This window comes from Moschus berezovskii, chromosome 1 (assembly GCF_049115385.1).
Source record: "Moschus berezovskii isolate FMDL1 chromosome 1, NW_MosBer_1.0, whole genome shotgun sequence".
NCBI lineage: Eukaryota > Metazoa > Chordata > Mammalia > Artiodactyla > Moschidae > Moschus > Moschus berezovskii.
Window position 1 is genome coordinate 14,729,460 of NC_142460.1, and position 15,395 is coordinate 14,744,854.

A 15,395-nucleotide genomic window follows, 5' to 3' on the forward strand; every position below is an offset into this window, starting at 1 on the left:
CTGCAGAGAACGTGTGCTGTGTCCTTTGACCTGCCAGCATACTCAGAGATGCGGCTTCCTTGTGGATTGACATCACATAATAACAACGTGAGTACAAGGTCCTCATCGCAGGCATGCTTCTTTGGGTTCATTTTCTGTCTTCGAGTGCCATGAACGCAGCACAGGGCAAAGAACACAAGTCTTCACTCTCAACATTTGCATAGTACTTAAGAATGTTGCCAAACTGAACGGCATAGCTATGCTTTAGATCTTCTGATAAAGAATGTTGTTGTTGTTTAGTCTCTAAGTCATGTGCAACTCTTTGCGACCCCCTGGACTGTAGCCAGCCAGGATCCTCTGTCCATGGGCTTTCCCAGGCAGGAATCCTGGAGTGGGTTGCCATTTCTTTCTCAAGGGGATCTTTCTTACTCAGGGATCAAACCTGCCTCTCTTGCATTGGCAGGCAGATTCTTTACTACTGAGCCACCCCAGAAGCCCCCAGTAAAGAACAGAAACAGTCAGTTGGGAGCAATCTGTTCAAAACCCCCAACATTTGGTGTTTTAAGTGGGCAAAATGCCCCAGCCAATAGTAATGTAAGAGGTTTTTTGTTTTTTAAAGATTCCCCAACCATTTACTAAAGCTGAATTACTAAAAGAGAAAATTCTAAATGCATTGCCACCCAATAGACAAGATGTTTTAAATGTGAAGGCGTGAAGTGTCGATGAGCCTGTGAGGTAAGGAGAACTCTGCAAACACTGCCCGTGGGAGCGTTTGCTGCTGTCTTCCCATGGGACAGGCTACACCTGGGGATTAAGTTCTGTTCTGTCTTTCCTGGTTGAGAAGGGAGCAGGAACACTATTGAAAATGTATGTCTTGCTTTTAAGCAAATAGGAGGCGGGCAGGGAGCTTTTTGGCTTCTGCTTCTTCTCAATTGCCTTCAGCTCAAAATAATTCTTATGCCAAAGAGGCATACTTGAGGATGGCATATTCTGCTACACTTTCAAGACCTTAGTTCAAAAATGACAGTAGTCAGTTACATGAGTGTTTGTTTTTCTTTTCTTCATTGTGCTAAAGACTTTGGAATCTCTGTTTAAAATAAAAATCAGAGGCACAGCTCACTATGTAAAATGAATAAAATTTAAATCTGGAAAGAGGAAGAAAGGAAGGAAAGGAGGCAACAGCCCAAACTGGGTCTCCATGAGACTCTGCTGTGAAAACCAGGAACTATAGAAAAATACAGGACTGGGAAGAGGAAATCATATCAGGAACTATAGAAAAATACAGGACTGGGAAGAGGAAATCATATCAGGAACTATAGAAAAATACGGGACTGGGAAGAGGAAGTCATATCAGTAAGAGACAACTGACAAAGAAACCAAAACAGAAAAAGAGACATGTATCCCCCTGTTCACTGCAGCACGATTTATAATAGCTAGAACATGGAAGCAGCCTAGATGTCCATCAACAGATGAAAGGATAAAGAAGTCATGGTCCATATACACAGTGGGATATTACTCAGCCATAAAAAGGAGCGCATCTGAGTCAGTCCTGATGAGGTGGATGAACCTAGAACCTATTTTACAGCGTGAAGTGAGTCAGAAAGAGAAAGATAAATATCAGATTCTAACACAGGTAAACGGAATCTAGAAAAACGGTTCTGAGGAATTTACTTCCAGGGCAGCAGTGGAGAAAACAGACATAGAGAACAGACTTACGGACACGGGGAGGGGAGGAGAGGGTGAGACGCATGGAGAGAGTCACAGGGAAACTCACATCACCACGTGTAAATAGACACCCAACGGGAATTTACCGTGTGGCTCAGGAAACTCAAACAGGGGCTCTGTATCAACCTTCAGGGGTGGGTGGGGAGGGAGATGGGAGGGACCTTCAAAAGGGAGGGGTTATGTGTATACCTGTGGCTGACGCATGGTGAGGTTTGACAGGAAACAACAGAATTCTGTAAAGCAGTTATCCTTGAATATAAAAAAATTAATAAATTTTAAAAAAGAGAGACAATTGAAAGAAAAGGAGCCTCCTGGGGCACAGAAAGAAATTGATGACAGATGTTGAATATTTATAAGAAGGGCTTGGAGAGGACAACATAATCTGTGCCTCATGAAGGATGCATCAAGCTAAGACAGTGCTCTCTAAAAGCAGAAGGCTCAACATTGCTGGAAGCAAATGTGCCTGGTTGATTGCATCTTTATGAAGCATGTTGTGGATAGGGTTATTCCATTCAAACAGAGATTAGGTTAGAAGGTCTTCCCTTCTGGGTGAGTCCATCTGATATGGATGTTGAGGGTCAAAAATGATGTAAATGTCCACCATGACCCTGGTACAAAACGGAAGCCAATGACAACATCAACCATTCCTGGCCAGCCTGGTTGCCTTCTTTCAGCCCTACCTTTTCTTCTGCAGGTAACTGTTCTTAAATGTTGCTTCTCACTGTGCCTACTGCCCTTTATTTTCCCCACACTTCTCGTTAAGATAAGCAAGAGGGTCTAAGGCTAGCAAGAGGAGCAAGGATCCAGTTATATGAGAATCTCATCCACTAATCCTGGTGATCAGTTACAGCTATTTCTAGAATTACGAGTCCCTCGAGCCTCTTCATTAATCGGCTTGCAGTTATTCATTTTTCACACACCTTCTGACCCAAATTTGCTGTGACACCCTACTGTGTTCAAAGGAGTGTCTCACAAGCAATGAAAAAAGACAGAGTATCTTTAGAATATTAGCCGGCAGCTGGTTTAGTTAAATCTCTCCCCACCCACGCTGTACTACATTGATTAATTTGTAAAAAAAAAAAATGGCTAAATGAAGATATTAATTATTTGTGTTTGGTGCATATGCCCTCATGAACATCATTATATTTTAATTCACTTTTTAACAAGTAAGCCGATATTATTTTTTCATTATTTCCCATCTGGCATGCATGCTAATAAAGAAAAGAAATCTACTAATTTGTGCCATATCAAATTTAACCTTTTTTTGGGTACTTTCTAATTACATAGTTCTAGTTACATAGTTCTGGAGAAAATCAAACTGGAAAAGCTAGGTTTAATCTTTGTGCCTTTTAGTTCTCATACACAACCATTTAGTGAGAGAGAGAAATGAAACACTTGTTTTTGGAGTGTTAACAATATGAGGACAGTTATCTCTCTATTATTTGTCTTTATTTTCAATCAGGCTTATGTAAAACCTGAATACAGCAAGGTAAAGTGGTTATCCTGCAAAATAATTCAGGGCCATCCAAGTCCTCAGAGAATTCAATTATGTTCTGTCTCATTTTGATGGGGTAGATTATGATCAGTGTTTTTTGAAATTCTGTAAATCACATGTATGTATGGTAATTCCCTAGCTACTTATTTACTTCACATGATACCAGCGTGTGGGTCCCAAGAGATTACACACACACACACACACACACACACACACACACACGTAAGGCATTAACGCTTCTAGGTGCTACATCTGCAGAGTCAACTTGTTTCAACTTGGGAATAATCTTCTTGATTCACATTGTGCGTACGATGTGTATCTATGGACAGTTGTCCATGTTGTTAATAAATGAAATTAGCAAGAAAAATTAAATATAAAGATTTGGATATTAATGAATTTTCACATATTTTTCAACATACAGTTGAAAGTTTTCAACAAAAATTATATTTCAATATAATGAAAAACCTTATACATAGGCTTTCTTAGATGTCTCAGAATGAAAACCTTACTGCCGTTTAGGTAGGTTGTGGACTGTCTGGAGGAGACACGTTCTTAGTGCAGCCTTTGAATGCAGCACTGATTAATTCGCTGAAGACGGGAAACATTCTGGGAGGTGAGGCTTCGGGCAGCACAGTTGGTCGGTGTCCACTCTGCTCCCCTGGTTCCTGGTCCTGATACGAGGGACACCGGCTCTGGAGGCTCTGTTCTCCCTCCTCATTATCTACCCTTACTCGTGTTTCCCTCTTTCTTAAACGACTTGTACTCCCCATCTCGCTCTTCCATTTAAGGGAACATTTACGTTGCCGGCACATCCTTATCAGTGGGGAGAATACAGTGCTTTCTCCATTCTCCCTGGACAAGTGCTCAATCCCTGTATTTCTAGACTCAAAGACAGTTCATTCCCCTGCATTCAATTCTGTGACCTGGTTTAATATCCTTTTACCTAGGTGCTGCCAATGCTGAAGTGAATCTAAGAGCTACAATCAGAAACACATTTCCTTGCACTGAACTATTGTTATTGCCTCTAAAATTTATTTGAAAGTGTTGTTGTTCTTCAGTTGCTCAGATGTGTCTGACTCTTTGTGACCCCATGAACTGCAGCGTACCAGGCTTCCCTGTCCTTCACTGTCTTCTGGAGCTCGCTCAAACTCATGTCCATGGAGTCAGTGATGCCACCCAACCATCTCATCCTCTACCGTCCCCTTCTCCTCCCACCCTCAGTCTTTCCCAGCATCGGGGTCTTTTCCGATGAGTTGACTCTTCGCACCAGGTGGCCAAGTATTGGAGCTTCAGCCTCAGCATTTGAAAGTGTAGTGAATCTTTAAGATAATGGAAAGAAAATGGAATTGCCTGTCAAATGAGGTCCTGTTTCTCTCTTGCTTACTATCCCCATGACTGTAAACAATTTTCTTGTCTTCCAAGTCATTGATAAAATGTCAGTGAGAGTACACCCAAGAGAGTTGGCATGGGAACCATACAAACTAATAAACATGAAAATGTGTCTTGCAAACCACAGTACAATAGAACTGTCTATTCTTACGTGTATGACAAAAGTAGGTTTAAAAAATAATCAGCTGTCTAGAAATAATTCTGTAATAACCGAAATGGGAAAATAATTTTAAAAAGAATAGATGCATGTAGATGCAAATTGACTCACTCCTCTACCCACCTGAAACTAACACAACATCGTAAATCAACTATCCATGCCATTCCATTCTGTCACTCAGTCGTGTCCGACTCTGTGACCCCGTGGACTGTAGCCTACCAGGCTTCTCCGTCCATGGGATTCTCCAGGCAAGAATACTGGAGTGGGTTACCGTTTCCTTCTCCAGGGGATCTTCCCGACCCAGGGATCAAACCCAGGTCTCCTGCATTGGAGGCAGACGCTTTAACCTCTGAGCCACCAGGGAAATCAACTATACTCCAATATAAAATAAATTTTAAAAAATAATACATTGTGAATCAACTGCACTTCAATAAACTTTTTAAAAAGAGTTTAAAAATAAAGAATAAATAAAAATAATACTCCTCACTCACTCAAGAAACCTGCAATCTTTGTATAATACCATTGTCCTAGAAGGAATGTAACATATATCTAGGTTTTTCCCTGAAAATAAACCTAGTAGTATTCAAGTACTTCAAATATATATTTGCATTCTTTTGCTATTAATGTTCTTTGTGTGTAAAAGTCTTATCATTATTTCTTCTTAAACTTAAAATAAGAATATCTTCTTTTCATCCACTTGAATTGAGTAGCAGATTATCTTTTAAAAAAGATTTCTAAATAGATATTCTGTAATGACGCATCCAAGAAAATACCTTTTCTATTCAGAAGTCTGCACGTCTATTTTGTTCTTTAGTCAACCACATAATTAACCATATAGCTTTAAAAATGTTTGCTGTATCAATCAACCAAAGGCCAATCAGTCATTTCTTCGTTCCTCCATTTAGGGGAGGGCCCCAGGTATGTGGATGGTGGCAGTGAGCTTTCTACAAAATTTGTGATAGAACCTGGTGTTTAGTTAGTAAATACACAGTACATTTTTTCCCTCAGTTTGATAATTAACTTATTGACTCAGCTTAGCCTATATTTTGGAAACCAAAGCTCACTGAAGGGTTTGGTAAACAACCCTTTGGGCTTCTCCCTCATAAGACGACAATCTAAATGCCTACCTTGAGCTTTCTTATAAAAACCATGAAGCTGAAATCTCTGCTTTATTTCAACAGCTGGTGGTCTAAGCTGTTAAATTGCTCTGCTGACGCACAAATCCAGGAGTTCAGAAAGTTAGAAAGGAAGAATGAAAAGTTCACCTGCGGCTCTGACAGCTCACAGCACTCCCCTGAACTCCCAGCCCCATCCTGGTGGCCGTGTCTCGGGGCGCGTGGGTACTTCACGTGAAGGCATTTTCACTCTGGTGAAAACCACCTTGGGATCGTGCTCGACCTTCCTGAGAGGCTCATCAGTGTTGAGCCATTCATTCTCTAAAGTAATTCTCAGTGTTAACAGGGGAAGTATTTTTAGTAGTTTTATTCCTTGACAACTTTTTCATAAGTTAGATCATTCACAATAGTCTAGAACATTAATGCTTTCTTTTTGAGTCACCTAGAACCTCCTTCCAGAGCTGAGATATGACTGGTCTCTGTTAAGACATCAAAACCCAAAGCACACAATCAGAACTCAAGAGGCTTGGACTGGGACTCGTTCTTTCCCTAACTAGCTGTGCGGCTTAATTTGTGCTTTAGTTTCATTGTCTGTGTGATCCTGGAGAGGTCACCTGACTTCTTTTCTGCCTCAGTTTTCTCATCTGTGAAAGGGGTTAACAGAAGTGCTTACCAGTTAGCATTGTTATAAGAAGTCAATGATGCGATGGTTCTGAAGGTCCTGGAGCAGCACTGGGCTCATGTTAAGAACATATGTGTTATCTTATAATACTGTAATACTGATCTGCTTTGTCATAATTCCTATATTATCTCATCTCACAGGCTACAATGAAAACCAGATGACTCAGTAAATTTTATACTAGCTTGTATTGCTACGTAGTCAGTTACCACAGACATATCATCTGAAAACGATGGCCATTCATTATCTCATAGCTTCTATAGGTCAGAAGTCCAGCTCTAGCTTAGCTGAAGTCTCTGCTCAGGGCCTCACAAGGTTGAAATCGAGATGTCACCTTTTGTTCTTTTCTGGATCTCAGGATTCTCTTCCAGTCCCATGGCTGTTGAACACATGTCATTCATTCATGGTTGTGGAGCAAAGCTCTCCGTTCCATGGTAGATATCTAGGAGGGTTCGCTCCCAGCCATTAGATGCTGCCGCTCCCAGCCATGTAGTCCGTCCCAGAATGTGACATTTGCTTTCTTCCAGGCCAGGAAGAGCATGCCTCACTGCTTTCCAATTCCTTAACACCAGAGGAAGAAAACTCTGCTTTAAAGGGCTCACCTCATTAGGTTAGGCCACACAGATCACCTCCCTTTAGCCCTATAATGTAATGTGATCAAGCCTTGATATCTCGTCATGCTCACAGGATCCACCCTGACTCAGGGAAGAGATGGTAGGTGGGGGGAGAGGGACAGGGGAGTGAAACTTGGAATTCTGACTTCAAATGTGACAAGAAGTGAAAAGTAAAAGTGATATACAAATATGAAATGCACATTATTGTAATTTCATTATTGTTATCATTACGATCATGATAGCAACAAGTTTTTAACCTCATACAACACTATTCCACTTATTTTCAATGACTTAAATTAGCTATAAACAGTACTCTAATTCATTTCAAAATTAGGTAGTTCCTAACTCCTTAAATTCCTATTCTTTTTAGGGTGTTCACGTCCCACATTCTACCCTTTGAGCTTTGTCCCTAAATCATGACACTCCCCATGAACAAAGTCCCTCAGAGAATGCACTTCTGTTGGAGTCACCAGTCCATAAAGAGCTCAGCCCTCACTGCGTTCACAGGGACACACCAATCCTGAAATTCCCCATAGGCTAGTTGTACTTAACTAGCACCCTCAATGCCCATCAGCAGATGAATGGATAAAGAAGATGCGGTGCATCAACACTGTGGAATAGTTGCCAGTCATAAAAAGGAATAATGCCATTTCAGCAACAAGGATGGACCCAGAGACTGTCGTACAGCATGAACTAAGTCAGACAGAGAACACAGAGATCATACCTTATCACTTAAATGTGACTCTGAAATCTGATACAAGTGAACTTACAAAACAAACAGGCTCACACACTTGGAAAAAACACTTACAGTCAGCAGAGGGGAAAGTGGTGGGAGATAAAGCAGGAGTTCGGGACTGGCATATACACACCACTACATATAGGATGGGCTTCCCAGGTGGTGCTGGTGGTAAAGAACCCGCCTGTCATGCAGGAGACGTGAGGGACGCGGGTTTCATCCCTGGGTCAGGAAGATCCCCTGGAGGAGAGCATAGCAACCCACTCCAGTACTCTTGCCCGGAGAATCCCAAGGACAGAGGAGCCTGATGGGCCACTGTCCATGGGGCCACAGGGAGTTGGACGTGACTGACGCAACTTAGCACGCGTGGCATATATAAAACAGGTAACCAGTGAGTCTGTTCTCCATTGCTGCTCTGCAAATAGGTTCATCAGTACCGTCTTTCTCGATTCCATACGTATGTGTTAATATGCAATATTTCTTCTTCTCTGACTTACTCCACTCTGTATAATAGGCTCTAGGTTCATCCACCTTGTTAAAACTGACATACTTGTGGGTGTATTGCAGGAAGGGAGGAAAAGATGAATTGGGAGAGGAACATGGGAACACATACATCACCATATGTAAAATAGATACAGTGGAAATTTGCTCTATGACACAGGGAGGTCCACCCAGTGCTCGGTGACAGCCAGAATGGGTGGCAGGGGTGGGGAGGAGGTTCAGAAGGGAGGGACATATGTATGCCTGCGGCTGATTCACGTTGATGCGTAGCGGAAACTAACACCATATAGTAAAGCAATTATCCTCCATTTAAAAATAAGTAAATTTAAATTTAAAAAAATAGATAATCAACAAGGACTTACTGTATAGCAGGAAACTCTACTCATTTTCTGTACTAACCTGTATGGGAAAATAATCTGAAAAAGAATGGATATGTATATATGTATAACTGATTCAGTTTGCTGTATGCTTGAAATTAACACATTTTAAATTAACTATGTTCCAATGTAAAGCAAAAATTAAGTTGAGAAATAAAGCAAATTAAGGGGAAAATGGACTTTTCCAATGCTTTAATGGTATTTAATCCAGGAACAATGTGACAGACTCACAGCAGTTTATTCACAGGCAGCCTGATTGAGCTCTAGACTATGCTCATGGCTATGGATTTGTCCTTTGACCAACACTCACAAGGATATCACATATTATAAAAGCTTGATAAATAGTAAAATATAAGTATAAAATAAATACAGATATAAAATAAACATAAAAATTCAGTATATTAAAAGGGTCATATAAGGAATGATTGAAAAATGATTGCATCTTCCCTTTAAAGGAATAGGGAATTTAACCTAGAAATCCAAACAAGAAATTTCTAATGTTTTGTGAATACAGACACCTTCAGGGAAGGGATGAATTTCATATCCATACAGAGATTACTAAAACTTTTGTATGCACCATAGTGTACTATTGGAAAAAAAATTTAAGAGTGCGAACTACAAGGATACCTGTGTTCAAAATCGTCTGTGCCGCTGTCGCCAAGATGATCACAGATGAGTTCCTTTTCCCACTGAGACACGGTTCCTGCCTCTTTAACACTGTCTACTGGAAGGTGTTCTAGGGAGGAAGGGAAAACCTATACCAAGTTCTTAGGACAATGTCTGTACGTAGTGAGAATTATCTAGCATGTGTTGCCTATTGGTCATCTTATTATTTATTTATTTTGAATTTTAACATGTGGTCCAAAGTCTGGAATGCATGAAGTGCTCAAAAATACTTTCTTCGCCCTTCTCCAATACTTGTTTTTTGAGTTGAACTGGATCTGCCAAAAAGAGTGCTTTGGATGTTGTCAGTCTGAAATAAATGAAGAGGCGGCTGTTGGTCTCACTTGACACGACTGTCTTCCTCCCTTCCTTCTTCCCCCCCCCGGCTGTCCTCCGTCTTCTCTTCTCTCCTGTCTTTCCTTCTCCTCCCTCTCTCTCTCCTAACTTCTCTTTCTCTATTCTTTTTTTCTCAGATATTATTTTAAATTTTCGAACAACCTACGTCAGCAAGTCTGGCCAAGTCATCTTTGAAGCAAGATCAATCTGCATCCACTACGTCACCACCTGGTTCATCATCGATTTAATCGCCGCCCTGCCGTTTGACCTCCTGTATGCATTCAACGTCACAGTGGTGAGTCCCTGTAAGAATGCCGATTGAGCAAAACTCTGAATGATAAAATGACCAGCAGGAATCAAGCATTCTCTTGAATTTTTATTGATATCTGTTAACTTCTCTTTATTCATCTAAAGCATTATTTTTATGATTTCTTACAGGAAAGAAAGTATGCCCACTTGTAATCATAGCTATTTTTACTACTTAATAATTGACACTCTTAAAACCATTAAGTGCTCCCTTATAAATAGACTTTCAAGAAGGTATAATAGCATTTTTGGACCAGTCATGCAATTTGCTGCTAGAGTAACCAATTTTAGCAGGCAAAAATTTACCAAGCATTTGTTCAAATTAAACGTTGACAAACCTTCCCGAAAGAAATTATATTCTCTATCAAGAATTTAAAAACATAGTTTTCAATATTAAATGAAGTGATCAATATTTCAAGGACGGTCATTACTTCAGAATGAAGACTGAACTGTACTTTTGACTATTTAGTACAAATCTGTGCATTTGTTAATTGCCTGCATAATCGTATTTTTCTTTTCTTTTTCTTTCCATATATATATTTTTTTAAGTTGGGAAGTTGAGAGTGTCAACACCGCTAAGAGGTTTATAACTCAACTGAAAGGCAAGCTCTGGGGAAAATCTAGTATATAATATCAATCAGTGTTAAACTGAATTGCTATCTGAACTTTTTAAAGTGCTTTGCAAGACTGAATTTGACTAGATAAGTATACTGTAATTAGAGTATAATGACTTAAAACAAGGTTTCTGCAAGACTGCCAGAAAATATCCCGAAAAAATATATAATGCATAAAATGATAAGAAAAATTTTCCAAATTATCCTGGAGAATTGTTAAATAAATGGTGTCTCATAGGCTCTGCTGTAAATCAACTTGCTGCTCTGCTTCTAAATACTAATAATAATTTTTATATTTCATTTTTCTTTGGGCACTGAACAAATAGTATAAACTTAAAAATATATATTATATAATATAAAGTATTGAATATATACAATATAAAATACATAAGATGCTTAGATATGATTAAAAGTTTCATTGCCTAAAATTAACATGGGTAAGGAATTTTTTAAGAAGTCTAATTCTCATAATTTGATGAATTTTAAATGCTTGTACATTTTCGCTGTGCTTTTGCTCTTTCTTCGTTTTCACCTGTGAAATAGCATGAATTCTTTATAAAGGTGAAGTTATAGATCAAATATATGTCAGAAAGTAAGGAAAAGAAGGAAGGAAGGAATCTTTCTTGTTCAGTGATATTTTTTTCTGCTTTTCATAGGGGTGAGCATATAATCATTTAACAAATTGGCTTATAAGTTTGTTATTCCTCCCAATAAATTAGTCAGTCTCAAATATTCTATTTGAATAGAAAAACTTGCTTAAAATATTATATTTATTTCCCAGGAGAGCATAAATTATGAGGAAAAGTCTATATGTTATACTGTTGTTACACTACACAGACTTAACAAAAAGAAAAGCAGGAACAAACAAATAAATAAACCAAAGCGCTGAGTTTAAAGATCTAAAATGGATCCAGTTAGCGCATCTCCATAGGTGACATTCAAAAACGTATGACAGCCGTCAAAAATATATTACGTATTTTAGTTTGTCTGTGTCCACAGTTGCTGATGGCAAATGTTTTATGCACAGATAACATATTTATTTATTAAACTCGCTGTGCATAAGTCACTATGAGAGGCATGAGAGATAAAATTACGGCTGAGTCATAGAAAGTCTGAAAGAGTAAAGAAGGCGAAGGCATGAATTCAAGCTTTGTCGCCTACCTTCCAAGTAACTTCCTGGGGGAATTAACGTCAAAATAGGCTCCAAACCATAAAAATTCCTGCAGGGTTTCTAAGCAGCCTGAAAAAGGCAATCTTTCTGTAAAATACCTTGCCAAGTGTCTCATATCTAGAAAGACCTCAGCACGTGTTAACTAGCTTCTTGCTTTCTCTCTTTTTTATTCCCTAGTTGACAGCCAGGCGATGGTTATGTCAACCTGGTAATGGGAAACTGCCAATTCGCAGGAATTTTTAATGAAGGCCTTCCCTCACTGTCTCGTAGCTATCTACAAGAAGCTTGTAATTCTCATCAGTGACAAATCTAGAGCAGCGTCCCAAGAATAAGAAGAATCCTTTCTCTTTCTCAGATTATATATTTCCATCTAAATCAAATTTGCCTCTTTCTTGCACCATTCATCAAGAGCCCAGATTCATGTTTTACAGCAGGAAGTTGTTGACTCCAGTAGGAATACATATAATTTTTTAATTGCCAGCAAAACCCCCAGGGCTGCCTCTTCCTGGACTCCCAGGGTCACATCTATTTTCATGTCGTTTTGCAAATGGCTGTTGTTCTTGTGGAAGGGCAGCTCCACATTCGTCCCTCAAACATCCCTCTTCAGAGAAAACGGGGAGCTTGCGTGCATCCCTACTCTGTGTTCAAGATGGCATGTTAGTCTGCTCAGGCAGCTGTAGCAAAATATCATAAACTGCCCGGCTTCAACAATGGGAATTTATTTCTTTCAGCCCTGAGGGCTGGGAAGTCTCTGATCAAGGTGTTCGCCAGTTTGGTTCTCGGTGAGAGCTCCTTCAGGCTTGTAGGTGGCTGCCTTCTTTCTGTGTCCTCACGTGGCCCCCAGACAGGGAGGGGAGGGATACTGGAGTGGGTGGAGAGCAAGAGAGAGGGGCTCTGGTCCCCTCCTACAGAGACGTTAATCCCATCTTGAGGACCCCGCCTTCATGACCTCCTGTAAACTTCCCAAAGACCCCATCTCTAAATACTGTCACACTGAGGGTTAGGGTTTCAAGATATGAAATTTGCAGGGACACAATTCAGTCTACAGTAGATGGTATCCCCATCTGAGACTTCTGCTCCAGGTTTCACTTTACGTAGAAAATTGTCATCTATCAGATTCACCTACCTATAAAATAACTTCATGCCTAGTAATTCCTCTGAGCCGCAAAGCAGAGACTGCATCTGGCTTATAATCGGCTGAAGAAGAGATAGATGAGAACTTGGTGATAAAGGAGAAGAAAGTAAGACTCAACCTAGAAAACTGACCAAATGGAATAAAAGACCACAGCTACCTGGCAAGTTCCTCAATTAAATGACCTTAGGATTTTTTGTTTTCTTTAGCTGTGCTTCATTGCTCTGGGATCTTAAGTTCTCTGCCCAGTGATGGAAGCCGAGCTCCCTACAGTGGAAGAATGGAATCTTAACCCCTGGATCTCCAGGGAATTCCCATCCTTCTGATGTTTTTATATTTCAATATAGAATAATTCACAAGATTACAACTGAAAACAGTTTTATTGAATACCTATTGTTATATAAGCCTGGGATGTTTTGTATCTTCACATAACGATTTATTCATTCACTCATTTAACAGAAATGTGTCAGGCACTTTTCTACATACAGCTTTTTTTGGAGATAAGGGAAGACAGCTGGAAGAGGGAGAAATTGAAAGTCAATCAACTCCAGATAATTACAAAGGCAAAGTCTCCAAAGATGCTGGCCTTGTTTATGACTCTGCCTATAAAGGAAAATTATTCTCAGGTGTAACCATACAAACCACCTGCTTGCCCTTTATTTACAGTTCACCCCTCAAATTAGAATAGATCAGGGATTTGTCAAACTCTGTTTGCATATGAGTTAATACATTATCTGACTTCTCTCCGAAGGTGTGAGAAGAGTGTCGATTAGTAATAGCATTGGGCCAATAGACACTGGCCTTTCTGGTGGACTCCATGGTGGGCATTTTTCAGTTGAGCCCTAAAGTCAGGAAAATAACCCCTTAACTATAAGTCTATTTTTTTTTTTTTTAAGTTCATACAAAGGCAGAATCTAGGAGATTTTTCCAAAATGTTGTGCCATTTGCTTTTGGTTCCCTAAGCATGCTTGTTGAGCAGAGAGCTCAGAATGTGTGTGCTTCAGGCAAACGTTTTCTATCAGCAAAGTTATAAAGAAGAGAGCAAAGCGCGTGAGGCAGGCGGTGCTGCTGCTATTTGTGGGAGGATCTTACTCAGGTTTTTAGGTCTCATTATTTAAAAACGAGAAACCTAAGTTATCGCGTTGCCACTGCAGTGACTGCCTTCAGTCTGTACTGTTTTCTGGTGAAGCGGCTTCCTTCCGCGGAAGAGGGGAAGGGGAATGCGAGGAACTCAAAGGGTGGACACGGCTCCTCTGCAGCCCTAAGCCCCTGTGCTGCAGCCCTGTATCAGAATCCTAGGCGGTTGTGTTCAGTCCCTGAGCAGGTGGAGAAGACAAGCCTTAAGGAAGATGAGCACTCACTCAGAGAGGTCAAATGGCCCTCCCAGCCTTTATCTGACCACCTTCCAGTAGCATATGTCAAGAACAGACGTAGAAACGGCCCCAGAGGCGCCCTCGGCACCTGCGCGCCGGCTGGGCCCGCTCCCGCTGCTGCAGAAGGCCCCCCACTGCGGCCCCTGAGCCCGCTGCGCTGCGGCCCCTGAGCCCCGCTGCTGCGGAAGGCCCGCCGCTGCAGCCCTTGAGCCCCGCTGCTGCGGAAGGCCCGCCGCTGCAGAAGGCCCACTGCTGCGGCCCCTGAGCCCGCTGCGCTGTCCCCCGCAGGTGTCCCTGGTGCATCTCCTGAAGACCGTGCGGCTGCTGCGCCTGCTGCGCCTGCTGCAGAAGCTGGACCGCTACTCGCAGCACAGCGCGGTGGTGCTGACGCTGCTCATGTCCGTGTTCGCCCTGCTGGCCCACTGGATGGCGTGCATCTGGTACGTCATCGGGAAGATGGAGCGGGAAGACAACAGCCTTCTCAAGTGGGAAGTGGGTAAGGGCTTGCTTTTGTCACATTTTCCATTTTTAGGTGAAAAGGAAGCCTGTCTAGAATTTGGAGAAGGTGAAAGATAAGCCTATAAATAATGATATCTGTATTCTGACCGTCAATTAGTCTCTTTGGGGGGAAATGTGTGGAGAGGGACCATGATACAGGTGATCGCTTTTGAGTGAGTTTTCTGAACAACCTTGCTTTTTTTTTTTTTTCAAAGAATAGTGGGTTAAGGTCTCAATGGTGAACTTTTAAAAATGACCAGCATGTGCATAGAAATGTTTAGATCTAAAGTCATGTGTGATCTTATCTTGAAAAATCCAATAGAGGGCTAGGCTGATTGCAGCCATGAAATTAAAAGACGCTTACTCCTTGGAAGGAAAATTATGACCAACCTAGATAGTATATTAAAAAGCAGAGACATTACTTTGCCAACAAAGGTCTGTCTAGTCAAGGCTATGGTTTTATCAGTGGTCATGTATGGATGTGAGAGTTGGACTGTGAAGAAAGCTGATCGCCGAAGAATTGATGCTTTTAAAC

The 15,395-nt window shown here is 40.9% G+C and overlaps 1 protein-coding gene across 1 annotated transcript in view; it reads left to right on the forward strand.

Annotated features, from left to right (window-relative positions):
* Positions 1-15,395, forward strand: part of KCNH8 (potassium voltage-gated channel subfamily H member 8) — a 495,092-nt gene that overhangs the window by 314,596 nt on the left and 165,101 nt on the right. The window contains exons 6-7 of the mRNA XM_088834824.1: positions 9,904-10,061; positions 14,651-14,858. Coding sequence (XP_088690950.1) covers positions 9,904-10,061; positions 14,651-14,858 — 366 coding nt within the window. The remainder of the gene's footprint in view (positions 1-9,903; positions 10,062-14,650; positions 14,859-15,395) is intronic.